General features: G+C 44.2%; 2 protein-coding genes across 2 annotated transcripts in view; both read left to right on the top strand.

Annotated features, from left to right (window-relative positions):
- The first annotated feature begins 337 nt into the window (after positions 1-337).
- Positions 338-18,809, top strand: LOC135105708 (serine/arginine repetitive matrix protein 1-like). The gene is given in 5 exon segments (XM_064014122.1): positions 338-559; positions 12,242-12,323; positions 14,713-14,906; positions 14,909-16,074; positions 18,671-18,809. Coding segments are annotated over 2 exon segments (1,332 nt in total). The 5' UTR covers positions 338-559; positions 12,242-12,323; positions 14,713-14,716; the 3' UTR covers positions 16,051-16,074; positions 18,671-18,809.
- The window catches only part of LOC135105705 (uncharacterized), a 57,098-nt gene continuing 48,390 nt past the window's right edge, over positions 18,793-27,500 (top strand). Inside the window, exons 1-2 of the mRNA XM_064014116.1 lie at positions 18,793-18,930; positions 22,579-22,602. Coding sequence (XP_063870186.1) covers positions 18,882-18,930; positions 22,579-22,602 — 73 coding nt within the window. The 5' untranslated portion in view covers positions 18,793-18,881. The remainder of the gene's footprint in view (positions 18,931-22,578; positions 22,603-27,500) is intronic.

Here is a 27,500-nt window from a genome sequence, read left to right as displayed (position 1 = left end):
GGCAGCAGGAGACAGACGCAGCAGCTGTACCAAGAGAGGCAGTGCTGGCCTGAGAGCCCCCGCCTCCCGCACCATTGATCTGCCTCCCCACCAGCCCCCCCACAACCACCTGCTGAGCGCGACCGCCACCTGTGACGCACCTCCTGCCCCCTCCCTCCCCCTCCCACCGCAGGCCAGAGAGGTGATGGTGGAGGCCGCGGGGGCCCCGGGTGGCTGCCTGCCCAGGTGAGGCTCCCGCCCCGACGCCGCTGCACCGCTGGATGGGGGGCGGCGCGCCCAGGCCTGCCGCTGCCGCCGCCGCAGGAGGGTGCCCGGGGCTTCCCTCTCACGTAGTCGTCGCCGCTCCTGGCACCCATTGCCACGCGGAGTGTGGGCGGGGAGGGGGCGGGGGCGGCTGACAGAGAAGCCAACACCAGCAACAGTAGCGGGGCAGAAGCGGCCAGGGCAGCAGCCAGGGCGCTCGGAGCGGTGCTGCGCCGCCGACAGTTTGTGGGTCGGCGCGCGGTGACCGAACCCCATGTGAGCGTCTCCTCCTGCCCCCGACGACGCAACAGCTTAGGTGAGTCCCCCCTGTACCCCATCCTGCCCCTGCCCCTTCCCTCTCCCCGCCACTGCCCACGCTGCTGACCCCACCACCACTACCCACGCCACTGTCACCCCCACCATCGCCTCCCACACTGTTGCCCACGCCTCGCCATGTCTGTCCAGAGCACTCACCACAGTACTGTACCCATACCACCGACTCTAACACCACATCAACACCATTGCCACACCAACACGCCACCACCACCACCACATTACTAACACCACTACCACACCAACACAACTACCACACCACCAACAACATCAGTACCACGGCAACACAACCACCACACCAACAACACCATTACTACACTAACACCACTCACCCAACCAGACCATACCTCACCCCTCATCTACCTACACACACACACACACACACACACACACACACACACACACACACACACACACACACACACACACACACACACACACACACACACGTCAACACAGCCCAGCACCCCACGCCTGCAGCCCGTCCGTCCCACACAGCCCACGTGCTCCGCCCACATCCACGCACCCACGCACTCAAACCTTACCTCACCTCCCAACCCTGCTCCACCACATCCCACCCACGCCCATAGCGGGGTATATACGAGTGAATTAACGTATGTTTCTGTCAGCTATACCTCATAACCTCGGTGGCGCCTTTCCATTTCCAGCACAGGTAGATTACTTTGGGACTTTTCACCTGGATAGTTATTTTTGCAGAGTGTAACTGGGGGATTTGCTCTTGAACGAATCGCCGCGTGGTGTGTGAGTGCATGTGTGTGTGTGGGGGGGGGGTACGTACGTAGGTATAAATGTACCCCACAGAGAGAGAGAGAGAGAGAGAGAGAGAGAGAGAGAGAGAGAGAGAGAGAGAGAGAGAGAGAGAGAGAGAGAGGTGCGTTAAAGCTGCTCAAGATAAGAATCGATATCTCTTCATGTTTATGCTTTGAGTGTCAGTTCCAGGGGATGGGCTAGTGAGGGGTGAGGGGAGAGTAGGGGTGACTGGCAATATTTTTCACCCCTTCCCTCTTCCCTCTTCCCTCTTTCCACCCCACCTTACCTCCCGTGCCATATTTATGCTTAATTTATTGCAGGTTCTCGGAAGATGGAATGGAACCGCTCCTTAAGTGATCGTGTTGACAGATTTTCATGTTTGTTTACCTTGTTTATCCTTACCTGGCGTGACTGTTACCTGTACTCCTCTCCCTCCTCTCCTCTCTCCTCAGACATCCATAACCATCCATAGTTTCCACACTCCACCAAAACCTAGCCTTTCTACTCCTCATCCACTTCCAACTCCTCTTCATTCTCTTTCTCTTCCTTCGCTCTCTTTTGTTTTTTTTTCTCACTCTTCCTTCTTTCTTCTTCCTTATTGATGATTTATGTTGTGTTGTGCGCGCGCGCGCGCGAGTGTGTGTGTGTGTGTGTGTGTGTGTGTGTGTGTGTGTGTGTGTGTGTGTGTGTGTGTGTGTGTGTGTGTTTATTGTTTGTTTGTTTGTTTTGATGTTTCCTCCCTTTTTTCTCTCTCCTTTCTCCTCCCTCCTTCTCCTCCTCCACCTCCTCCTCCTCCTCCTCGTCCTCCTCCTCCTCCTGTTCATATGTCTATTATTGTTATTATTAATAATAATAATGATAATAATAATAATAATAATGATAACAATAATAATAATAATAATAATAATATTATTATTATTATCATTATTATTATTATTATTATTATTATTATTATTATTATTATTATTATTATTATTATTATCATCATCATCATCAGTATTATTATTATTATTATTATTATTATTATTATTATTATTATTATTATTATTATCATTATTATTATTATTATTATTATTATTATTATTATTATTATTATTATTATTACTATCCAATTTTTTTCATATCCATAACTCATATTGCTGAGAAAATCTGCCGTCTATAATTTCTCTCTCTCTCTCTCTCTCTCTCTCTCTCTCTCTCTCTCTCTCTCTCTCTCTCTCTCTCTCTCTCTCTCTCTCTCTCTCTCTCTCTCTCTCTCTCTCTCTAAGCGTTTAATTCTCGCCGCCTGACCTTCAACGCGCCCTCCAAACGCTTAAGTTTTCACGCGCTCACGAACGTCCCCTCTACGAACGCCTCGCTCAAGCTTCTTTCGCTCAACGCACGAACACTTGAACGCTTAAACGCTCGAACGCTGAACGCCGTCTGATACGTAAACCGTTCGTGTATAGATCTGGATGGATAGTGCTCTCTCTCTCTCTCTCTCTCTCTCTCTCTCTCTCTCTCTCTCTCTCTCTCTCTCTCTCTCTCTCTCTCTCTCTCTCTCTCTCTCTCTCTCTCTCTCTCTCACAGATCACAGACAAGCAATACGGACTCGTACCCGGAGAAAGAGGAGGAGGAGGAGGAGGAGGAGGAGGAGGAGGAGGAGGAGGAGGAGGAGGAGGAGGAGGAGGAGGTGGTGGTGGTGGTGGAAGAGGAGGAGGAGTACAAGTAAGGAAAAAGAAGTGGAGATAAGGAGTGGAGGTGAAGGAAGAGAAGGACTGAAGGAGTCTTGTGTAGGGATTTAGAGAGATGGGGCATGAAAGGGAAGGAAGGGAGAGAAGGGAGGGGAGAGAGTGGAAAGGAGGAAAGGGAAGGGAGGGGAGAGGAGGGAAGGGGAGAAGAAAAGGGAAAGGGAAAGTGAAGAGAGGTTAGGAGAGTTCTAGAAGGAAGGATTGTTGTGTGAAGGGAAAGAAGGGGAGAAGGAAAGGAAATGAAAAGAAAGAGGAAGGAAAAGGAAGGGAAGGGAAGATAAGTGTTTTTTAGCAGGTGGAAGGAATGTTGTTGGGTAGTGGAAGAGGCAATGTTGTAGAAATATAAGGCGTGTTGTGGATGAATGCATGTTATAGCCGGTTGTTAGAGATGGAAGAGGTGCAAGACTGTGTTGTAGGAAGTGGAAGAAATAGAAGAATGGTGCATGTGGAGGTGTGTTGAAAAGGGTGGAAGAGGAGGTATTCTTAGAGATGGAAGAGGTGGAAGGATGTTTACTGAAGTGGAAGACAATGTTGTAAGAAGTGAAGGAAGTGTGTTGATGTGGAATAGTGTTGCAGAAAGCTGCAGAGGAGGTGTTGTTAGAGATGGAAGGGCGAGTATTGTGTTTGTGGAATCAGGTGTGTTGAATCAGGTGAAAACAGTGTTGTAAGAAGTAGAGGAGACTGAGTGTTGCATATGGAGGTGTGTTGCAGAAGGTGGAACAGGTGTTGGTAGAGATGGAAGACTGAATGTTGTGTTGCATGTGTGACAGTGTTGTTGAATATGGAACACAGTGCAGCAACAGGTGGAAAAGTGTTGGAGTAAGTGAAATAGTGTTGCAAGAGATGGAACTATATGTGTTGTGTTGCAGGAAGAAATTTGTGTTACAGATGGAAAAAAAGTGTGTTGTAGGAATCAGTGTTGGAGTTGAAATAGTGTTAAATTAAGTTGGGTAGGAACTGTTGCAGAATGTGGAAGAAATAGTTTTGTGTTGCAGGAGGAGGAAGGAAAAATGTTGCAGAAATATGTGTGCAAAGATGGACAAAAATGTGTTGCAGGAATCAAAATGTTGAAAGAGGTGAAATAGTGTTAAATTAAGCGGAATAGGGAGTATTGCAGGAAGTGGAGGTTGTGTGAAGTCTTGTGTTGCGGAAGGTGGAATATGAAGTGTTGCAGAAAGTAGTGTTGTAAATATAGGAAAAAATAAGTGTTTTGCATAAATCAGTGTTTGAGATGGAATAGTGTTGAATTAGATGTGATAGGGAGTGTTGCAGGAGGTGGAAGAAGGAACTTATGTTGCGGGAGATGGAATATGAAGTGTTGTAGAAGGAAAAGTGTTGCAGGAATAGAAGAGTGTATCAATAGGTTTAAGAAAATGTGTTGCGTTCTGCAAGAATTAGTGTTGAGGGAAGTGGAATTGTGTTGAATGTAGTGGAATGAACAGTGTTGCAGAAAGTGAGATAGTGTTGCGTGAGATGGAATGAGTGTTGCAGGAGGTGTTGCAGAGTGTGGAAGAAAGAGGAATAAGGGAGCGTAGTGTTGCAATGGATAGGATAGGCTGTGTTGCAAGAAAAAAAAACTGTTGTAGAAGATAGAAGAGGGAGTTGAAGAGAGAGCATAATAGAAGATAGAAAAAAATAAGTTGCTGAAAGTTTAAGTGTTGCGTTGAGGAATGTAGTGTGTTGCAGGAAACCGATTGAATAAGTGTTGCAGAAGATAGAAGAGGGAGTGAAAGAGAGAGTATGATAGGAAATAAGATAGCAAAGTGCTGCAAAAAAAAGAATGTTGCAGTTAAGGTTAAATAAGAGATGCTACATTGAAGAAGGTAGTGTGTTGCTGAAGACAAAATGAAAAAGTGTTGTAGGAATTCAAATAGTAATAATGATAATATGTTGCAGGAAACAGAATAAAAAGAAGTGTTGCAGACCGTAGAATGTTGCAGGAAACTTAATAAAAAATGTCTATTGCCAAAGACATTCAACACGTAGAATGAAGACCATGCACGTGTAATTGAATCTGACGCTCTTTAAAAAAACTGGAGATGACAACGACGACAATAATAACAATGATAATGACGACAGTGATGACAATGATAATGATGATAATGATGATGATGATAATGATGATGATGACAGCTGTGATTATGGTATATTAAGACCTTGCGTATGTAACTGAATATAATGATCTTTTAAAAACTGGAGATGACGATAATAATAATGGTGATAATGATGTTAATGATGGTAATGATGATGATGGTGATGATGGCAGCAGTGATAATGATAGGTCGATTAAGACCTTGCACATGCAACTGAATATAATGATCTTTTAAAAACTGGAGATGACGATAATAATGATAATGGTGATGATGATAATGATGATGATGATGATAGATTAAGACCTTGCACATGTAACTGAATATAATGATCTTTTAAAAACTGGAGATGGCGATAATAATAATGGTGATGATGGTGGTGGCAGTGGAGGTGGTGGTGGTGCAGGATCACGCGGGGCAGTGCCAAGGATGAATGGCCTGTCAAAGTACGCTAATAGGCTTTTTATAAAACTTGTGACAGATATTAATTAATGACCATTAATAGGCTGTACAGACATAGACGACCAGACAGACAGACAGACAGACAGACAGACACTCACGTCACCTCATGGTCTGGTAAAACTTTACTCAGCCTAACTTTCAACTACTATGATCTTTATTAATACTTTCATTGCTATTTGGCACGTTGTTCCTCACTCACTAACTTCGAGACGCAGAGAAAGTAAAAATAATAGTCGTAGATTAATTATTCTTTAAGATAACCTAACTCTTTCTAACTAATATTTCATTCTTCAGTCCTTTTTTCTATTTGTCACGCCTTTCCTCTTTCACTAACGATTAGATACACAAAAGGTAAAAAAAAAAAAATACTAGGTTAATTCTTTAAGCTAATCTAACTCTTTTTAACTACAATTGTCATCCTTCATTCTTTCACTTCTATTTGCCACGCCTCTCCTCAGTCACTAACCACTGAGAAATTTCCTCTTGTTCTGCAGTTGGTTGGTCAAGGGATGGAAGGTTAGATTAAGAGAACCCTCAGGGATAGGAACCAAAAAATTAAAAGCTACTATAAAAGAAGGAAAAAGAGGCCGAATATATAAATATAGGTACTTGATTATGTTTTCCTATAAGTGAAAGAGAGAATTAACTGGCCAAAGGTTATAGGATTAAATTGAAGAATCCTCAGAGATAAGAAAAAGATGATAAATTAATTAATAAATAAATAAAAGAAGGAAAAGAGGAGGAAGTAAATATAGATACTTGATTCTGTTTTCCTATAAGTGAAGGAGGGAATTGACTTGCAAAAGGGTACAGGATTAAGTGAAAGAATCCCTAAAGATAGTTAAGACCACGTAGCTGTGTCAGGGTCACCAGGGAAGTGTGTGGGAGCGCTTGTGGATCTGCAGACGTGGGTTCGAATCCTGCTTATGGTTTGGATGAGTTTACATTTTTTTTTTTCTCTAAGTAACGCGAAATGATGATAGATGAATAGGTTATCATTATTATTATTATTATTATTATCATTATTATTATTATTATTATTATTATTATTATTATTATTATTTATTTATTTATTTATTTATTTATTTATTTACTTATTCAATTTTATGTAAAGGAGAGAAAGACCCAGTTTATATGTACGAATGCTTAATTTTTTTCTACTATACGCCAAATGATAATAGATGAATAGATTATTGCTATTATTATTATTATTATTATTATTATTATTATTATTATTATTATTATTATTATTATGATGATGATGATGATGATGATTATTATTATTATTATTATTATTATTATTATTATTATTATTATTATTATTATTATTATTATTATTATTATTACTACTACTACTACTACTACTACTACTACTACTACTACTACTACTACTACTGCTACTGCTACTACTACTGCTACCACTACTACTACTACTGCTGCTACTACTTCTACTACTAGAGTGAAAACTAATTCAGGAAAAATAAGTGTTAAAGGCCCGTTAATTGTGTCTCTTATTAAAGAAAAACGAAAAAGAAGAAAAGAAGAGGCAATTCAGGATTGACAGATAGGTAGATGCACGCCCCCAGTGACTCACATGTGTGTTGTAAATGAGACAGTAACAGAAGAAATAGATTAGTAAATAAGAAGTATCAGACATGTACACGCGTTTACTTCATATTTATTTATTGTTATTTTTATTTATTACGTTCAGATCATTCAAATGTTTCATAATGTATAGTTTTTTTTTTTTTTTTGCGTGTCAGAAAGAAAACCAGACTACTGTACGGAAATGAATAGGTATAAAGAGATGAAAAAAGAAAAAGAAAAACTAACCAACTAACAAAACAATTAACTAGCTAAACCAACCAGCCAGCCAACCAAGCAACTAACTAACCAACTAACTAAGTAAATAAATAAATACTTAAATAAATGAAAATATGGAAAGGACAGAAGCTCACTCCCAATGCCATTCTTCTAAAAGACATGGAAGAAGAACCAGAAGTGATAAGTAACCTACCTAGACATACGTACAGGAGACGCCGGCCAGGACTGTGTTGGTGAGGGACAGTGACGGCCAGTCCCCGGGGTGTCTGGCCCATGAATCCGGTAACTGGTGCATTGGTGTCAAAAGTTGCAGTAATTCGTTAGTCATTTGTTGCGGTCTAATGTTAACTTGGCGCCAAATTAACGAAGCAGATACGTTGACAATACATTGACAAAAAAAAAAAAAATCATTATGGATTTCTGCATAAAAATAATCCATGTAACGTTAATTTATTGAATACGAAAAAAAAAAAAGAAATTTCAACACACACACACACACACACACACACACACACACACACACACACACACACACACACACACACACACACACACACACACACACACACACACACATACACATTCAAATGATCGATACAAACTGAGTTAATCACAACCAAGAAGGCCCAGGTTCGAATCCCGGGCGCGGCGAGGCAAATGGGCGAGCCTCTCACAGTGTGTAACCCCTGTTCACCTAGCAGCAAGTAGGTACGGGATGTAACCGGAGGGGCTGTGACCTCGCTGTCCCGGTGTGTGGTGTGTCAGTGGTGTCAGTCCTACTCAAAGATCGGTCACTATGAGCTCTGAGCTCTTTCCGTAGGGGAACGGCTGGCTGGGTGACCAGCAGACGACCGTAGGTGAATCACACACACACACACACACACACACACACACACACACCTTCAGATGATCGATACAAAATGAGTTAATCGCGAAAATGATTGAATATCACTACACGTATTAAATAAAATGATCGATATACACTTTATTCAACATTAAAATCTATACAAGACCATATACGCACGGGAGCTTTAAGAAGACGAGAGAGAGAGAGAGAGAGAGAGAGAGAGAGAGAGAGAGAGAGAGAGAGAGAGAGAGAGAGAGAGAGAGAGAGAGAGAGAGAAAGTTAATGAAGTTAGGTTTGGTTAAGTTTTGTTAGGTTAGGTTAGGTTGAGTTTGGCTAGGTTAGATTAGGTTAGGTAAGATTTGGTTAAGTTAGGTTAGGTTAAGTTTGGTTAGGTTAGGATAGGTTAGATTAGATTAGGTTAGGTTAGGTTAAGTTTGGATAGGATAGGTTAGGTTAGTTGAGTTTGGATAGGTTAGGTTAGGTTTGCTTATGTTTGGTTAGGTTAGTCTAAGCTTGGGTAGACTAGGTTAGGTTAGGTTTAATTAGGTTAGGCTAAGTTTGGTTAGGCTAGGCTAGGTTTGGTTATGTTTGGTTAGGTCAGGTTGGGTTGTGTTATACAGATCTGAGTCCGAGAGGTTAACTAAGGTTAGGCTAGATTAAGTTTGGTGTCAGATAGTTTGGACTGTAGTAGTTAGGATTAATTAGGTTATTAATGGAGGGTATTGGGCTTGTTAGGCATAAAGGTTACATTAGGTTAGGATATAAGTGGTTAATCCTAAGCTTGTTTGGACCACACCTTAGAGTACGTTGGGGTAGAAATGGGTCTTGGCTAGATTGGGCTAGATATCATATATGTAGGGCTACAATTGCAAGGTTTTTTTTGGTACTTTGGGCTAGAGAATATGATATAGGAAAAAAAAAAAGATGATTTTAGGATAGTTTCGGCTAGACTTCGATATATTGGGCTAAATAAGAAGGTTTTGCGCTACTTTGGGCTAGAGATTAAGAAAGTATAGGGGTAAAAAGGAAGGTTTTGGGGTAGTTTGGATTGTACGAGTATGTTAGGTTGAATAGGGATAGAAAAGGTTTTATTAGGCTAGTTTGGATCATACGTTTGGGAAGACTGTGCTAGAAAAGAAGGTTTTGGGCTATTTTGGTCATATGTTAGGGAAGGACGTGCTAGAAAAGGTTTTGGGCTATTTTGGGCTAAATATCAGGATGGATTGGGCTAGAGATGGGTGGGAGTAGGGTTAAGCGAGGCAGTGGCGGTGACGCGGGGCTGACCTCACCTGTTTGGCGGCGTGATTAAAGGTAATGCCTGTGACGTGAGGCGACTTGATTACCTGGCGTGTGTGTGTGTGTGTGTGTGTGTGTGTGTGTGTGTGTGTGTGTGTGTGTGTGTGTGCGCGCGCGCGTTTCGATTCTGACGTGGTTTTTTTTTTCCTTCCCTCTGTGTTCTCTATACGTAATGGCTCTCTCTCTCTCTCTCTCTCTCTCTCTCTCTCTCTCTCTCTCTCTCTCTCTCTCTCTCTCTCTCTCTCTCTCTCTCTCTCTCTCTCTCTCTGCACCGTGCATTCAATCTGCCATCAATTTGTGCCTCATATGTATTGCATTGCTTCGTATTTCCACTGATGCATTTTCCATCGTTTTATTTATTTATTTATTCCTATTTTCCCCCTTTACCTTCTCATCACTTGCACCTGTGTTGGGGGCTGCCTCAGGTGTGCCGGGAACCTAAGGTGGGGGTGGAGGCGGTGCTCCCTTCGTGTTCTGGTATCATTACTTTTATTATTATTATTATTATTATTATTATTATTATTATTATTATTATTATTGTTGTTTTTGTTATTATTATTATTATTATTATTATTATTATTATTATTATTATTATTATTATTATTATTATTGTTGTTTTTGTTATTATTATTATTATTATTATTATTATTATTATTATTATTATTATTATTATTATTATTATTATTGTTGTTCTGTGTGTGTGTGTGTGTGTGTGTGTGAGAGAGAGAGAGAGAGAGAGAGAGAGAGAGAGAGAGAGAGAGAGAGAGAGAGAGAGAGAGAGAGAGAGAGAGAGAGAGAGAGAGAGAGAGAGAGAGAGAGAGAGAGAGAGAGTTGAATATTTTTTTATTTTCTCATTCATTTTTTTACCAACGAGTACTTTTTATGAGTACAATTTTGCCTCTCTCTCTCTCTCTCTCTCTCTCTCTCTCTCTCTCTCTCTCTCTCTCTCTCTCTCTCTCTCTCTCTCTCTCTCTCTCTCTCTCTCTGTGTGTGTGTGTGTGTGTGTGTGTGTGTGTGTGTGTGTGTGTGTGTGTGTGTGTGTGTGTGTGTGTGTGTGTGTGTGTGTGTTGCGTGCATGCGTACGTGCGCGCCCGCGTAGGACGAGTAATGAGCACGTGAATAGCGTGTGAGTGAAACACCATTGATCGGGTATAGAAGAAAAAGACGGAGAGGAGAGAGAGAAAGAAGAGAAGACGAAGAAGAAGAAGAAGAAGAAGAAGAAGAAGAGGAGAATATAAATACACATCATAGTAGGCGACTTTTTACCGTGGAGAAAAGACGCCATTTGTGGATGTAAATATTGGTAAATTCCCCCCATCCATCCATCTATCCATCCATCCATCCCCTCACAGAAAAGATGTTTAAAGGTTATCTTCACTACCCCTTTTCCTCCCCTTCCAAGGTTGTCTTCCATTTCTTCTGCCCCCCCCAAGAGAAAATTGTTTAAAGGTTGTCTTCACTACCCCTTTTCCTCCCCTTCCAAGGTTGTCTTCACTACCCCTTTTCTCCCCCTTCCAAGGTTGTCTTCACTACCTATTTTCTTTCCATTTCTTCCGTTTTCTTCCTAAGGCTCCATCCTCTCGAGAAAAAAGATGTTTAAAGGCTATCTTCACTACCCTCTTTTATCCCCCTTTTTAGGTTGTCTTCACTGCCCCTCTTCCCCTTCACTACTCCTTTTCTTCCATTAATTTTCTTCCCTTTTCTGCCTAAGAACCTCCCATCCATCCATCCGCCAGAGAAAAAGATGTTTAACGGTTGTCTTCACTACTCCTCTTCTTCCCCTGTCTTCCTAGGTTGTCTTCACTACTCCTCTTCTTCCCCTGTCTTCCTAGGTTGTCTTCACTATCCCTTTTCTTCCCATTTCTCTCCTTTTCTGCCCCTATTCCATCTCTTTCCCCTCATCTTCGACATTGTTAAGTCCCGCGACCCTTCCTCCTGAAAAAATGTTTACAGGATATGCCTTCTCTACCTTTTTCTTCCTCTTTTCTTCCCCTTTCTTTCCCCTTCTCCTTTTATCCCTATTCCCCCTCTTCCGGGACATTGATAACGTTCCCCTCTCTCTCTCTCTCTCTCTCTCTCTCTCTCTCTCTCTCTCTCTCTCTCTCTCTCTCTCTCTCTCTCTCTCTCTCTCTCTCTCTCTCTCTCTCTCTCTCTCTCTCTTGCCCTTTTTTCCCTTTCCATTACCATCCTTAAAAATTAATTGGTATGACTTCACTACTCTTTTTCTTCCTCTTCTCTTCCCCACCCTCCCCCCCAAAAAAAAAAGATATTTGAACAGTATGTCTTCTACCCCTTTCATTCCCGTTTCTTTCTCCTCTTCTCCCCCTTCCCATCTCCTCCCATCGTTTCCCCCACCCCCAATAAAAGAAAATTGAACGGTATGCCTTCACCGCTCCTTTTCGCTTATCTTCCCCCCATTGCCCTTCAGAAAGGTGTTAAAAAGATGCCTTCACTACTCTCTCTACCTGTCTTCCTCGTCTTTCCTCTTTTCTCCTTTCCCTCCCCTAAAAAGTTGAAAGGATGACTGCCTTGACTACCCTTTCTTCCCCTTTCCCCTTTTCTTCCCCTTCCTCCTTCTCTTCCCTTTCCCCGTTTTCTTCCCCTTTTCCCTCTTCCCCGCCTCACTGTTCCCTCCCTTGGTGCAGGAGTGAGCAGTTGCATCACAGCTTCTATCATCGTGGAAGAAGAGGAGGAGGAACAGTCCTCTCCACTATGGGAGCGAACAAGGTGACTCTGCGCTACTGACTCTGACTTCCTGGTGGGGTTGACACGAAGGTAACAGACTGGCGGCCGGGCTGGTGAGGGCTAGAGGTGGTCATGGCACGCCCCTCACTCTCTCACCCACTCACTCGCCCTTACTCACGCCTGTATTCTCACTAGGTCTCTCACTTGTTTCTCTGTTAGGTCCCTGCTCAGTCAGTCACTTATTCGTATGTCAGGTTTTCTGTCTCGTTATTTTTTATTTTATTTTTTTATATCTAGATACATATGGTTACATACATAAATTTTTTTGACATGCACGTAAACGTAAACGCCACACACACACACACACACACACACACACACACACACACACACACACACACACACACACACACACACACACACACACACACACACACACACACACACACACACACACACACACACACACACACACACACCTTCGCCACACTCACAGCCAGCCCGCCACTCTCCCAAATGCTTCATATTCCTGGTGGTGAGTGGCGACGGAGTGGCGCGAGGCTGGGTGTGTGGCGCCGAGGGAGGAGGGCGAGAGAGGCCAAGTGAGAGCGAGGGAGAGTGAGGGGAGATAGGGAGAGGGGAGAAGTGGTGCCTGGCCCTCCCCATACCCCCTCTGACTGGCCTGGGCGCCCTGTTGGCCATTGCCGCTAAAGTGACAGACTTGTAAATAATTTGAAACTCGCTTATGAAGAGCTATGTATGTGTGTGTCTGTGTGTGCGTGCGTGCGTGGGCGGGGAGAGGTGGTGAGTGTAGGTATGGGAGGGAGGACTGTCTCTCGTGCACTTCCCTCACCATCACCTCCCCGCCCACCGCCACTGCCACAGCTCTTCGTGCAGTGAGAGTTAAATCAAGTGTGTGATGCGTGAAGTGGTGTCTTGACTCTGCATACTAAAGTGTTACTGTGTGTTAAATACTGTATACGTTCTAATCAAGTGTGCTAAATCAGCCTCCGGTCTCCCTCCTCCTCCCCTCCCGCGGCTGGAGGGCTGCAGGAGTGGGGGTAGGTTGGGAGTGGCGCTGACCGATACTACTTAACTGTTCCATAGCTTCTCTGTACGCTCCTTGTAACTCAGTAGCCATAGTAACCTAATAACTGGATAAATGTTAAGTTAACTAACCAAACTAAAATACAACTAACTAATTGTACGAGTACTAATGGATAACTAAAGCTTCAACACTTAACTGGCTGAATGACCTAACTAACTGGTAACTAAGTGGTGTAACTACTGAAGTGAGTGGTGGTGTGTGCGGCCGTCGTGTTGTCGTCGCTGTGTTGCTGTCTAGTAGCTCTCACTACCACCAACACCTAACTAAACTGTCACCTGCATGATTAACACTTCGGACCAGCCAGTAACATCAATAATTCCGCTGTGCATGACGGTAATTCACCTCTACATTTTCTGATACTTCAATATTTTTTATTCATACCCACTCACTCACTTGAATGGGTGTGTCTGGGTCCTGTTTTTTGGGGGTAGAGCTGCCGAGGGGGACGACCTGATTGCCTCTCTCCAGTGTCCGCGGCAGTCTTTGCATGGTGGCTGGCTACGGGCTGCGCGGACTGACTGGCCTACTTGGGGCGTCACCACAACCATCATAGACGTCACACCTCTTGTATATGTCCATTTTTGATTCCTCTTCTGGGTGTGCCACTCACCCTGACGTAAAGACATCTGAAGTGTTTGAAGGGAATGCGCAGCGGCCAAGCGCCATCCTGTGATCCTTACTCCTCCTCCTCCTCCTCCTCCTCCTTCTCGTCCTCAGTCTTCCTCCTGTTGGTGGTGGTGGTGGTGCTGCTGATGGTGGTGGTGCTGCTGATGGTGTTGGTGCTGCTGATGGTGTTGGTGCTGCCGCTGCTGCTGCTGCTACTGCTACTGCTACTGCTACTACTACTACTACTACTACTACTACTGCTACTGCTACCAGCACCACCACCACCACCACCACCACCACCACCACCACCACCACCACCACCACCACCACTACTACTACTACTACTACTACTACTACTACTACTACTACTACTACTACTACTACTACTACTACTACTACTGTTACTGCTGCTGCTGCTGCTGCTGCTGCTACTACTACTACTACTACTACTACTACTACTACTACTACTACTACTACTACTACTACTACTACTACTACTACTACTACTACTACTACTATTACCACCACTGCCGCTACTCCTGTTACCAGCACCACTGTTCCCGCTGCTGATGCTCATTGTGTAGCTCTGCCTTGCCTGCCTGGCTGGCTGGCGGCCTCTAAACTGGATGTAGTACTGACGTCGCTGTGTACATAGTAACCCGCCACGCCGAGCACCACCGCTAGCTACCCCGCCTAACCAGAGTGTGTTTCCCGCAGGAGGATGTCGGCCATCTGCTTCGTGTGTAACCTGCCCATCCTGAGCCATCAGGTCGGGCTGGTCTGGGAGGGCGGCAATGGCTACGACGAGATGCAGAGCGAGAGTTCCTCGCCGCGGCCTCGCGTGGGCCGCCGGGACTCCTGCGCTCAGATCACCACCATCGAGCCCCCGCGGGAGATACGGGAAACCTCCCCCCTACCTCCCGCAGGCGGCGCTCCTCCTTGGCGCAGCTGACGGACATCCTGCGGGACTGGGGCCGCCGGGACGTGGCGGAGCAGCGGTCTACTAGCACGTGCACGACGGCCAGCACCACGCCCGTGGGGCCGCTCACCCGGCGGGAGAGTCGCGACCTGAGCCGCAGAGAGTCCTTCGTAGAGATGGCCAAGTCCCTCCCGTGGAGAAGGAAAGAGTCCCTCGTGGACGTCCCGCGCATCAAGAACCGCCGGGAGTCCTCCGCTGAGATGAAAAAACGGCGGCAGAGCGGCACCGACATCCGGACCGACATCGCGAAGTTCCTGGCGCGGCGGGAGAGCGTGACGGAGATACTCCGGCGGCGCGCGAGACTCCCTGGAGCAGGAGAAGAAGGAGCGACGGGGACTCGACCACGCAGGTGTACACGCGCTCCTCCCGCAACAGTGTGGACAAGACCGCCTCGCCGGACCGCCCCGAGATCCACTCCCCCCGCCACGTGTCCTCGCCCGAGCCCCGCGAGCTGGCCCCCAGACCCTCCGTCACGCCCCAGGTGTCGGCGGAGTCCCACATCTCCCAGGCGTCACTTGCCTCCCAGCTGTCGGGGGTGGGGGAGGCGGCGGGCGGGGGCACGGCCGAGGGTGAGGTCGCCCGTGTCTTCGCCAGCACCGTCCTCGCCCACCACCACCACCACAACCACCAAGCGCGAGTCCATAACGCAGCTGTACCGCGGCAAGGCGGGACTCGCGGCCCCAGGTGTCGCCGGAGCGCGGGTCAGGGCGCGGCAGCAGGGAGACCTCGCCCAAGTACAGCAGGCTGCGGCGCCAGTCCACCGCCATCGAGGAGGCCCTGCCGCTGCCCGGCTCGCGGCGAGGCTCGCGCCCCTTCCTCTCGCCAGACGGGCCGGAGACCGATGGCCTCGCCAAGAAGTGTCGCCGAGACTCCCTGTCGCCGGACTCCGCGGCGGTGGAGGAGCTGTCGCTGGGCAGGAAGGCGCGCCGAGACTCCCGCCCACACCTCTCGCCAGAAGCCAGCGACTCCAACTCCAGAGAGACGTCCCCGCGCAGCAGACTGCGGCGCCAGTCCACCACGGCGGCCGAGTACTGCGGCCGGGGACGCCGACCCTCGCGATCTCCAAGGTCACCTGACTCTTCCTCCACCTGTTCTTCCAGGTGAGTTCCTGCCTGTGTGTGTGAGTGTGTGTGTGTGTGTGTGTGTGTGTGTGTGTGTGTGTGTGTGTGTGTGTGTGTGTGTGTGTGTGTGTGTGGGCAGGATGTGGTACAGACAGGCCCCGCCACACACCTGACGGGGCGTGGCGAGGTGATCAGAGGCACCACAGAGTGCGTCACGTGGCGCTGTGAGGCAATAAACAACCATCCAGGGGAAGCTAGCCAGCCTGCACACCACTGCCCCCCTCACTTCCTAATCTCACATCACCACCACCCACACCCTTCCCTCCACTAAGTGATGCTCAGGGTTTCCCACATTTCCTCCTTTACGCACACCATAATAACAACACAAATCATCACCATCAAAACAAAAATTCATCCACGTGACACGAAATATACTACACTCACCCTTCTTTATAAATCCTCACTAACAAAAATAAAGAACAAAACATAACCAAATATATACAGCCAGTGATCTTTACCGAGTGTTTGTGAATCAGTGAAGCCTGCGACTCCCAGGTGACGCAAGAAGACTCTGCTTGCTTGAGTGCTGAGTGTGTGGCGGGAGGGGCGAGTCAGCCGAGCGTCAGTATCCTTGTCCTCACTTTAGTTTTTTGTATTTCTTTTAACCCTCGCTATTCTTGCCGTTTTTTGTGTATTTTTGTGTGTTTTTTGATGCGATAGTGAAGGTCATGCATTGGTGTGTGAGAGGCTTCTGAAAAATGTCAAGGCCGTGAGAGAGAGAGAGAGTGAGAGAGAGAGAGAGAGAGAGAGAGAGAGAGAGAGAGAGAGAGAGAGAGAGAGAGAGAGAGAGAGAGAGAGAGAAAGAGAAATATATTAACTTCATGCCTAGACTTCATTATATGACATGTGAAAGTTAAGTAAAGTTCTAGCTTAGGAAATGTTACAGAAATATATTAGTGCCTAGACTTCATTATATGATTTATATGAAGATTAATTAAAGTTTTAGCCAAATGAATGTCTTAGAAATATATCAGCTTAGCACCTGGACTTAACCATAGAACTTAAATGAGAATCAAGTAAAGTTTTAGCTCAGTTAATGTCATAAAAAATATTTTAACTTAATAACAAAACTTTCATAGAAGACGAGGCGATAAAAAAGTACAGTTATATCAATTACATGTTATAGAAATATTTTAAGTTAGTACCTGCGCTCTTCTGTAAGGACGTAGGTGAGCAGAAAGTGTATTTTCAGTCTAGTAAATGTCGCGGAAAGATATTCAACTAGTACTGAAAAGGCCATTGGTATAAGACTTAGGAAAAGAGAAAGGACGGTACAGTTTTCATACTTTTTTTCTTCTTGATTTTTTTTTTAAGGGATTATTAAAACATTTTCCTCACACCAACTTGCCTGCAGATTGATTTTTAAAATTTTATTTATTATTTGTTTATTTATTTATTTATTAACAATTTACTTTATTTTTTTGAGGTGGAGACATACAGTTTACAATAAAACATTTTCTTTACGCCATGACCTGACTGGATATCGATTTTCCCATTTATTCTCGCTTGCATCTCAACAATCAAGTGATGCCATGACTCATATTTTACTGGAGATAATAATTCACATTTGCTGTCACATTTTATTTACGTAATTCATCGATTGTGTAAAGAGGAAAAAAAAAGATGAAGGAATCGACTTACTCAAATTTGCTACAACATTCTTCTTGACTTAATTTATCTGTTGTTTAAAGAAGAAGAAGAAGAAGAAGAAGAAGAAGAAGAAGAAGAAGAAGAAGAAGAAGAAGAAGAAGAAGAAGAAGAAGAAGAAAGAATCAGTTTACTAAAATTTGCTTTCACATTTTTCCTGAGTTACACTCATCTTTTGTTAATGTTTTCCTTTTATTCTTAACCCTTTTTTTCCCAACGTAGTAGCCAAAATAACCAGAATAAACATTTACTATAGCTAACCATCCAGTATTTATCACACGTTCTTCACTTCATCGCGTGTAGTAGATTAAATAAATTTATGGATGAGGATGAGAGGTAGAAATAGGTAGGCATATTTTATACAGTGATTGCAACATGTAGGCTCGATAATATCTTGCAGCTTCCTTGATTTTCTAATGTTTTTTCGCTCCTGTCTGGTGCTCCCAAAAAAAATGAAGCACACAGTAAGATTAAGACCATGTTCTTTGCTTCCAATATATTACCTATAATATCTAAACTCGTGTTCATTTGTTCCTATCTGTTGCCCAAAGAGATGAAGCCCATACTAAGCACTAAACCAATGTTCTTTCGTTCCTATTTATTACCCATAATGCTTAAATCCATATTCTTCCATTCATATTTATTGCCAAAAGAAAACAAGACCACAATAAGCTCTAAACCATTGTTCTTATTCTCTTATCTATTACCCAAAGAAAAGAAAGCCACAATAAGCACTAAAACCCATGTTCTTTCATTCCTACCTATTGCTTAAAGAAAATGAACACATAATACCTGAAACCATGCTTCTTTCCTTTAATTCATCACCCATAGGAGCCAGCACTAACAACCTGAACCCCATCTTCTATTGCTCTTATCTTCCGGCCAAAGAAAACGAGCTTATACTAACCCCGTAATCCCAATGTTACAGGGAGCACTCGCCCAAGGACCTGGGGTTTGCGGCGCCAGTCCACCACGGAGGAGATCCTGCTGTCCCGGGGCTTTAGGAGACAGTCCACCACGGAGGACATCATGCGGGCCAGGAACTTCCGCCGCCCAGAGCACCCAGAGCGAGGAGATGTCCAGGTCGCGGGGCAGGCGGGGACTCCTCGGCGCAGATCACGGACGGCACCCTGGCCACCATGACTGTCGAGACCTCTTGTGCCTTCTTCGATACCTCCACGCAGACAGGTAAGCGCTCGGCTTCTGTCCTACTCACGACATACGCAACATGGCACACAGCCCGACCTTCTCTCCTCACCTTGTTCCATCGTGCTTCCTTCAGGTCTAAGTCTCTTTTTTCTTCCTTCTTCCTTTTTTTTTGTTTTTGTTAGTGGTGCGTGTTCTTAGTTGAGCTTCTGTTTTTTGTTTTTCATGTTTTTGTTTCTCTAGTTTTCTTTTCTTTCTTTTCTTTCTTCTTCATTCATGTTTTTTTCTTATTCTTGTCTTCTGTTCCTGCTTCTCTTCCTTCTCTTTCGTCGTGTTTCTCTGTCTTCTCTCCTATTTTTCAAGTTCCTCCTTCTCCTTGTTCTTTTCTCTTTCTCCTCCTCGTTCTCTTTCTCCTTCTCTTGTTTATGTTCTTCCTGTTCCTCAGATTTTGTCTTTTTCTTCTTCTTCTTCTTCTTCTTCTTCTTCTTCTTCTTCTTCTTCTTTCTTCTTCTTCTTCTTCTTCTTCTTCTTCTTCTTCTTCTTCTTCTTCTTCTTCTTTATCTTCTTCTTCTTCTTCTTCTTCTTCTTCTTCTTCTTCTTCTTCTTCTTCTTCTTCTTCTTCTTCTTCTTCTTTCTTATTTTTCCTCCTCCTCCTCCTCCTCCTCCTCCTCCTCCTCCTCCTCCTCCTCCTCCTCCTCCTCCTCACTTTAATGTCTCACTGCACGCTGCTTGCTCACGTCTGCTCCTCGTCCTCGTCTTCGTATTTGATTTGACTCTCTCTCTCTCTCTCTCTCTCTCTCTCTCTCTCTCTCTCTCTCTCTCTCTCTCTCTCTCTCTCTCTCTCTCTCTCTCTCTGGACAGTACTTAATTGCATTCCGTTTTCCCTTTCTCAAGTTTCGTTTTCTTCTTAAGTGGGCCGGAGGGTAACTTCGGTAAATTTGTTACTATTTTTCTTCTTCTCTTCCTCTCCTTTTTTCCTCTTCTATTTTTTACTTCATTTAAAGTTTATACTATTTTTGATTTTCATATATTTTGCTTTCGTTTGTTTTCTCATGTTTTACTTTTGTTTTGGTTATTTTTTTTCTTGAGAGACAAAACTTTCTATAACACGCCAAGTACGTAAGTTTCTCTCTCTCTCTCTCTCTCTCTCTCCTCTCTCTCTCTCTCTCTCTCTCTCTCTCTCTCTCTCTCTCTCTCTCTCTCTCTCTCTCTCTCTCTCTCTCTCTCTCTCTCTCTCTCTCTCTCTCCTTTGACTTATACTTGTGTTTTATCTCTCATTCTTCCACTGTTCACCTTTCTTGTTTTCTTCTATTCTCTATTCTGTCTTATTTTTATACATTATTCTCTTTCTTGTTATACTTATCTATCTTTCTTCCTTACATTCCCTCTGTTCTTTTATTATTATAATCCTTATTTTTATTTTCTCTGTCATTTTCCTTCGATATTGGCTTCTTTCTCTCCTATTGATCTTTTCTTTTTGTATTTCTATTGATTTTGTAAGAGAGAGAGAGAGAGAGAGAGAGAGAGAGAGAGAGAGAGAGAGAGAGAGAGAGAGAGAGAGAGAGAGAGAGAGAGAGAGAGAGAGAGAGAGAGAGAGAGAGAAGTAACTAACCCTCACTTCATCCTCGTCTCACTTCCCCCTCACTCTCCCCTCCTCCCCTTCAAATTTTGGAGACGGTAGGAGAGAGAGAGAGAGAGAGAGAGAGAGAGAGAGAGAGAGGAGAGAGAGAGAGAGAGAGAGAGAGAGAGAGAGAGAGAGTACCCATCCCTCACTTCACCTCCCCTCACCTCCCCTCACTTTCCTCTCACTTCCCCTCTTCTTCCCCTCAAATCAAGGGTCTATTTGAGGAGAGGGAGAGAGTCGAGACATCATAATTAAGAGAGAGAGAGACAGTATTCTTTGTAGCTTTCTTTAGCACGCCTCTTTATTTACCACCTTCCCACCTCCTGCTCACCTCCCACACACTCTGCAACCCTTAGCCACTCCTGCACGGTACTTTAGTAGAGCCAAGACCGGTCCACCCACACCAGTAGCCCCCGGTCCACCACAAGGCACCAGTACTCCGCCAACGCCACGGATGACCAGTTTTCCACCAGTCTGTTTAGACCTCTAGCACCCAAGGCCCCGGTACTTCAGTGGTTCCAGGATCTCCTCCACTAGTAGTCCTCCTAGTTCTCCAGTACAGTACCTCACCTCACCTCACCTGACCTACCAGTGCCCTTCTTCCCTGTATTGCCAGTACCTGTGCCTCCACCAGCTCCCCAGTAACCCTCAAGAACTTTCTGATTATGGTCTTGTTTAAAGTTGTTTGGTGTTTGCTTCTCGTGGTAAAATGTTCTTTTCTAAACACCTGTACTGTGTGTGTGTGCGTGTGTGTGTGTGTGTGTGTGTGTGTGTGTGTGTGTGTGTGTGTGTGTGTGTGTGTGTGTGTGTGTGTGTGTGTGTGTGTGTGTGTGTGTGTGTGTGTGTGTAAGTGTCCTGCAGCACGTCAGGTGAGGAACGCCCCTTGCATGGTAAACTTAAGTGCTTTTTGTGACTCTTACCTCTTCCTCTTCCTCTTCCTCCTCCTTCTCATTCTCCCTTTTCTCTGTTTCCTTCTTTTCCTTCTCTTTCTCTTCTTTCTTGTCTTCCTCTTCGCCTTTCTTTTCCACCTTCTCTTCTTTCTTGTCTTCCTCTTCGCCCTCCTTTTCCTCCTCTTTCTCTTCTTTCTTGTCTTCCTCTTCGCCCTCCTTTTCCTCCTCTTTCTCTTCTTTCTTGTCTTCCTCTTCGCCCTCCTTTTCCTCCTCTTTCTCTTCTTTCTTGTCTTTCTCTTCGCCCTCCTTTTCCATGTCCTTTCCTTCCTTTGTTTTCATTTCTTTTTCTTTCTTTGTGTTCCTGTACCTTCTTTTCCTCCTATTTTCTTTACCATCTTTTCCTCTTGTTCCAGTTCTCGTCACCGTCTCTTCCTCCTCTTTCTCATTCTAGTCCTCATCCCCTCTTTGTTACGTGAAATTCTCCTTCTCTTCCTCTTCCTCCTGACCTTCAACCCTCCTTCTCTTCCCTATTTTCATCTTCTTTTCTTTTCCTCCATCCCTTTTTTCCTCGTCCTCTTCTTCATCTTCTTTTTGCATTAGTGTTGCGCCCTCGTACGCACGCCACTTCCTATGTGATGTGCTGTCTCCTGTGTAGTACTTTCCTTAGTGATTAGTTAAGCGCTAGTGCGTGTGATATTTGTTAGTACATGTAAAAAGTAATGACTGACTGTTAACCTAACCTAACCTAACCCAGCCTAACCTAATCTTTAAGCTATTGTAACTTAACTTGTTGAAAACTCAGTCTAACATTTTGATACTAATCTTTCATTTTAAAATCTTTGATAACAATTTGTGTACTATGTGTGTGTATATATATATATAGATATATTTGTGTGTATGTATGTATGTATGTATGTATGTATGTTAGTTGAGATTTTAAAGGAAGAAAAAAATACAAATGGTGAACTGCCTGTATGTGTGTGTGTGTGTTTACACCTACGTATGTATGAATTTTAAAGAAAATGGAGAAGATAAAGGAAGAGAAAAAAAAAATATGGTTAACCGTGTGTAGGTGTGTAGGTTTGTGTGTCTGTGTGTATCAGTGTTGGTGTAGTGTTGCCATGCTACACTCGCGTCCTCTAAACCGGTGTCTCTTTCTCTCTCTACCTTTCTCAGGCAAAAAGAAGGACAGGTCATCAAGTTAAGTTTGTGAGGTCAATTTTCTCTTCGCTTGCAAGCAGGGGGGCCGACCAGGGGACCAAACACCCCTCCCCCATCACCCCACAAACTCCCCACAAAACATCCCAGAAACTCCTATATCCTCCCCATTATCTCCTTCCCTTCTCTCATCCTTACCCTCCCATTCCTTCACTCCTATTACCTCCCCATAATTCTCCTTCCCTTTCTCCCTCTTCCTCGCCTTCCTTTTTCCCCTTTTCTACTTCCCAATTCCCTAAAATATCATCATTCTTCTTTTCCTTTTCCTCACATCCTTACCTTTCCATTCCTTCACATCTCCTATAACCTTCCTGTAATTCTTCTTCCTCTTCACTCTCATCCTCCCCTTCCTCTTTCCCCTCTCCTACTCCCCAATTCCCCGAAAATACCCTTTATATCCTACACCATCATTCCCTTTCCTTTCATTCTTCCCTTTCTCCTTCACATCTAAAGCACCCTTCTCCCTAAATCCCCAGAAATCACTCCCGAAACTCCCCAGGAAAGACCCCATTTTTCGCCCCATTATTCTTTTTCTCCCCCTCTTCCTCGCTCTCCTCCCTCAGTTCTTTGTTTCCCATCACCTCAGAAACACCCCAGTATCTTCCCCATTTATTTCTCTCTCTCTTCATCCTAATCCTCCCCTTCCTCATCCTTTTTCACCCTCCCCACTGCCTGTACACCTCTCTCCCCTGCACAACACCTCAGAAGCACCCTGTTATTCTCCCCAATCGTTCCCCTTCCTCCTCATCCTTATTCTCCCCTTCCTCTTCCTTCTTCATCTTTCTTACGCCCAAAATGACCAAAAACAGTCCCATCCCATCGCCTCCAAAACATCCCAGAAGCACTTCCAAGCACCCCAACAACCTCCTGAACGCTACTAGCCTCCCCATCCCCCTCACTCTCTCCCTCTTCTCTTCCACCTTTCCTACCACCTAAGCACCTCTCCCCAACACCCCTCCCCAACACCCATCTCCAATACCTGACTTGCCTCCCTCGTATTTCCTCTTTCCTATTCCCAGCCAAACCTAACGACCTAACCTAACCTAACTTATCCTAACCTTGCCTATTCTAACCTAACCAAGCCTAACCTAACCTAATGTAATCTAACCTAATCTAACCTAACTTAATCTAATCTAACCTTGCCTAATCTTGCCTAACCTAACCTAACCTAACCTAACCTAATCTTGCCTAACCTAACCTAATCTTGCCTAACCTAACTTAACCTAACCCTAACCTAACCTAACCAAACCTAACCTAACCTAATCTTGCCTAACCTAACTTAACCTAACCTAACCTAATCTTGCCTAACCTAACTTAACCTAACCTAACCTAACCTAACCTAACTTAACCTAACCTAGACCTAACCTAACCTAACCTTGCCTAATCTAAGATAACTTAACCTAACCTCCCCTTTCCTATTCCTCTCCATCTTCTCCCATTCCCCAAAACATGAAACCATTTTTTATCTATCTTATGCATATTTTACGTGGTTTTTTTTTTTTTTATAATATTCATGTTTGATTTTTTTTTTTTACCCTCTTTTACCGTTGACCTTCATTCCTCCTCGTCCTCCTCCTCCTCCTCCTTCCCCTTTCCTTCTCTCATTCCCAGAGAAAGGAAGTAAACTTATTTTTTCCATTTGTCTTATGTAAATATTATATGTGTTTTCCATTTTGTCATGTTCGTGTTAGTTTCTTGTTTGTTTCCTTGTGTTTTTTCCCATTTTTTTTTCAGCACCTCTTCCATTCTCAAGGCACTAAGTAATCAAACTATTTCTTTTTTGTATATCTTTCGTGTATATATGTTTTGTGTTTTCCGTGTCATGTTTGTGGGAATTTCTTATTTTCTTTGCTTTTTTTTTTCACCACATTCCCATCACCTCTCCCATTTCCCCAAAGTAATGAGTAATCAGGACACATTTCTCTCTTTTATCTTCGTGTGTATACATCTCCGTGTTATCGTGTCGTGGTCGTGTGAAATTCCCCGTAATTCTTCGTTATTTTCTACGTATTGTGTTTCGTGTGAATATACCCCTTTGTTTCCTGTCCTCTCCTCACCTCCATCCTGCCCTGTCTTGGTTTTCCTTCCTTCGTCTTCCTTCCTTCGTTGTCCTTCCTTCCTTTCCCTTCCTTCGTTTTCCGTAAATCGTTTTTCTATCCTTCGTTTTCTCTCCTTCGTTTCCCTTCGTTTTCTTCCCTTCGTTCGTTCCCCTTTCTTCATTTTCTCCCTTTCGCTTTTCTTTCTTCGTCGTCCTTCCTTCGTTTTCTTTCCTTTCGCTTTCCTTTTCTTTCTTTCGCTTACCTTCCTTCTTTTCTTTCCTTCGTTTTCCTTCCACTTTTTTTCCTTCCTTCGTTTTCTTTTCTTCGCTTTCCTTTCTTCCTTTTCTTTCCTTCGCTTTCCTTCTTTTTATTTCCTTCCTTCGCTTTCTTTCCTTCGTTTTCTTTTCTTTGCTTTCCTGCCTTCTTTTTCTTTCCTTCGCTTTCCTTCTTTTTATTTTCCTTCCTTCGCTTTCCTTCCTTTTCTTTCCTTCCTTCGTTTTCTTTCTTTCGCTTTCCTTCGTTTTCTTTCTTTCGCTTTTTCTTCCTTCGTTTTCTTTCCTTCGCTTTCCTTCCTTTTCTTTCCTTCCTTCGTTTTCTTTCTTTCGCTTTCCTTCCTTCGTTTTCTTTCCTTCGCTTTCCTTCCTTCGCTTCCCTTCCTTTTCTTTCCTTCCCTTCGTTTTCTTTCTTTCGCTTTCCTACCTTCGTTTTCTTTCCTTCGCTTTCCTTCCTTCGTTTTCTTTTCTTTGCTTTCCTTCCTTCGTTTTCTTTTCTTTGCTTTCCTTCCTTCTTTTTCTTTCCTTCGCTTCCCTTTCTTCGCCTTCCTTCCTTCGTTTTCTTTCCTTCGTTTTCCTTCCTTCGTTTTCTTTCCTTCGGTTTCCTTGAGTACTGTATTCCGTTCTCTCTCTCTCTCTCTCTCTCTCTCTCTCTCTCTCTCTCTCTCTCTCTCTCTCTCTCTCTCGTCTCTCTCTCTCTCTCTCTCTCTCTCTCTCTCTCTCTCTCTCTCTCTCTCTCTCTCTCTCTCTCTCTCTCTCTCTCTTAGGAAAGATAGCTGGTGAGGCGGTGAGGGAAGTGTGAAGTGGTAGGAATGAGGTTCTATGAGTGTGGTGAAGTGGTAGGAAGCATTGGTGAAATATTGTGAGGTTTCTGTGATACTGTGCCTTACTGTGGGGATGAGGTATGGTGAGGTGTTATGAAGTGGTGATGAGCATTGTGGGTTTCTGTGAGGTGGTAATAAGTGCTGTGAGGTTCCTTGAGGTGTTCTGGCTTTCTGTATGGTGCTATGCGTGGTGTTGTGAGGTTGTGTGGTGAGGCAATGGGCGTTACGAGGTACTGTTAATTGTTTCGAGGTGTTCTGTGAGATGTGGTGAGGTGACTGGAAATCATAGGGTTTTGTGAGGTTCTGAAGGTACAGTGTTATATAAGGTTCAATCAAATGCTGTGAGGTGGCAAACAGGTGGCATGCGGTGTTGTGAGATGTTATAAGATGCTCTCCCTCTGTATACCATGAACGAGAGAGAGAGAGAGAGTAGAGAGAGAGAGAGAGAGAGAGAGAGAGAGAGAGAGAGAGAGAGAGAGAGAGAGAGAGAGAGAGAGAGAGAGAGCTATCCATCCCCCTCTTCTTCCCTCTCATCTCCCTCTAAGTTTTCTACACTCCTCTAGTCTTCCTCTACCATATTCTTCACCCCCCATTCCCCTCACCTCTTCCCTCCCTCTCCTTACTACTTACCTTCCCCTATTACTTCCTTCCCCTGCTTTTCCCCTTCCCTCTTCCTTCTTCCCCTTCCTGCCTTTCCTCCAAAACTTCCAGCCATGTTTCTCTTCCCTACCATTTCCCCTCCTCCATTTCTCCTCCCCTATCACATCTCACTTTCCTTCCTCTGTAGCTTCTCTTCTTTACCCTGTCGCCTTCCCTGTACTTCCTTCCCTGCTACCACTCCCCACTCCCCACTCCCCATTCCCTTTCTCCCTTGCCCACCTGTCTATCCTCTCTCCCTTCACATCTCCCTGGCTTTTCATACAATGTCTCTTTGCCCTACCTACCTCTCCCTACTACCTCCTCCACCTCCACTCCCCTCCGCTCCCCCTGCCGGTCTCCCTGCTCCCCTGCTTCCAAACAAACATTTTCGGTCTGCTTACCCGCCACGATTTGCTTGTTTTTTCTTTTTCTTTTTTTTTTCGTGTAATTTTTGGCTTTTCGTGTTTTTCTATAAATATTTTGTGCATTTTTTGAGCATCTGGTAGTTTTTTTTTCATTTTTTCGACTTTTTTTTTTCCAAATCGGGTTATTCTTCTCGTTATTCATTCTCTCTCTCTCTCTCTCTCTCTCTCTCTCTCTCTCTCTCTCTCTCTCTCTCTCTCTCTCTCTCTCTCTCTCTCTCTCTCTCTCCTCCTCCTCCTCCTCCTCCTCCTCCTCCTCCTCCTCCTCCTCCTCCTCCTCCTCCTCCTCCCTACTACTACTACTGCTACTACTACCACTACTACTATACTACTACTACTACCACTACTACTACTACTACTACTACTACTACTACTACTACTACTACTACTACTACTACTACTACTACTACTACTACTACTGTTACTTCTATGTTTCTTTTTTTTCACAAGCACCATCATCCATCTAGTCGTAAAGATTAGCCTGTAGTGTTTCTATAATATACTTTTTTTCTCGTTTTCTTCGTAATCTTCTTGTATTTCTTTGAAGAGGTAACAATTATATCCTAATTACTTGGGCTTCACTTGGATTACTTAATTACACACGTCTGCGATGATTTAATTACTTATAGATCGGCACGGTTACCTAATTACTTAGCACGATTACTTAACACGTCATTACAATTA

This window comes from Scylla paramamosain, chromosome 12, assembly GCF_035594125.1.
Source record: "Scylla paramamosain isolate STU-SP2022 chromosome 12, ASM3559412v1, whole genome shotgun sequence".
In the NCBI taxonomy this organism is placed as follows: domain Eukaryota; kingdom Metazoa; phylum Arthropoda; class Malacostraca; order Decapoda; family Portunidae; genus Scylla; species Scylla paramamosain.
Note: the sequence above shows the minus strand (reverse complement) of the source record. Positions and strands in the feature narration are given on the sequence as shown.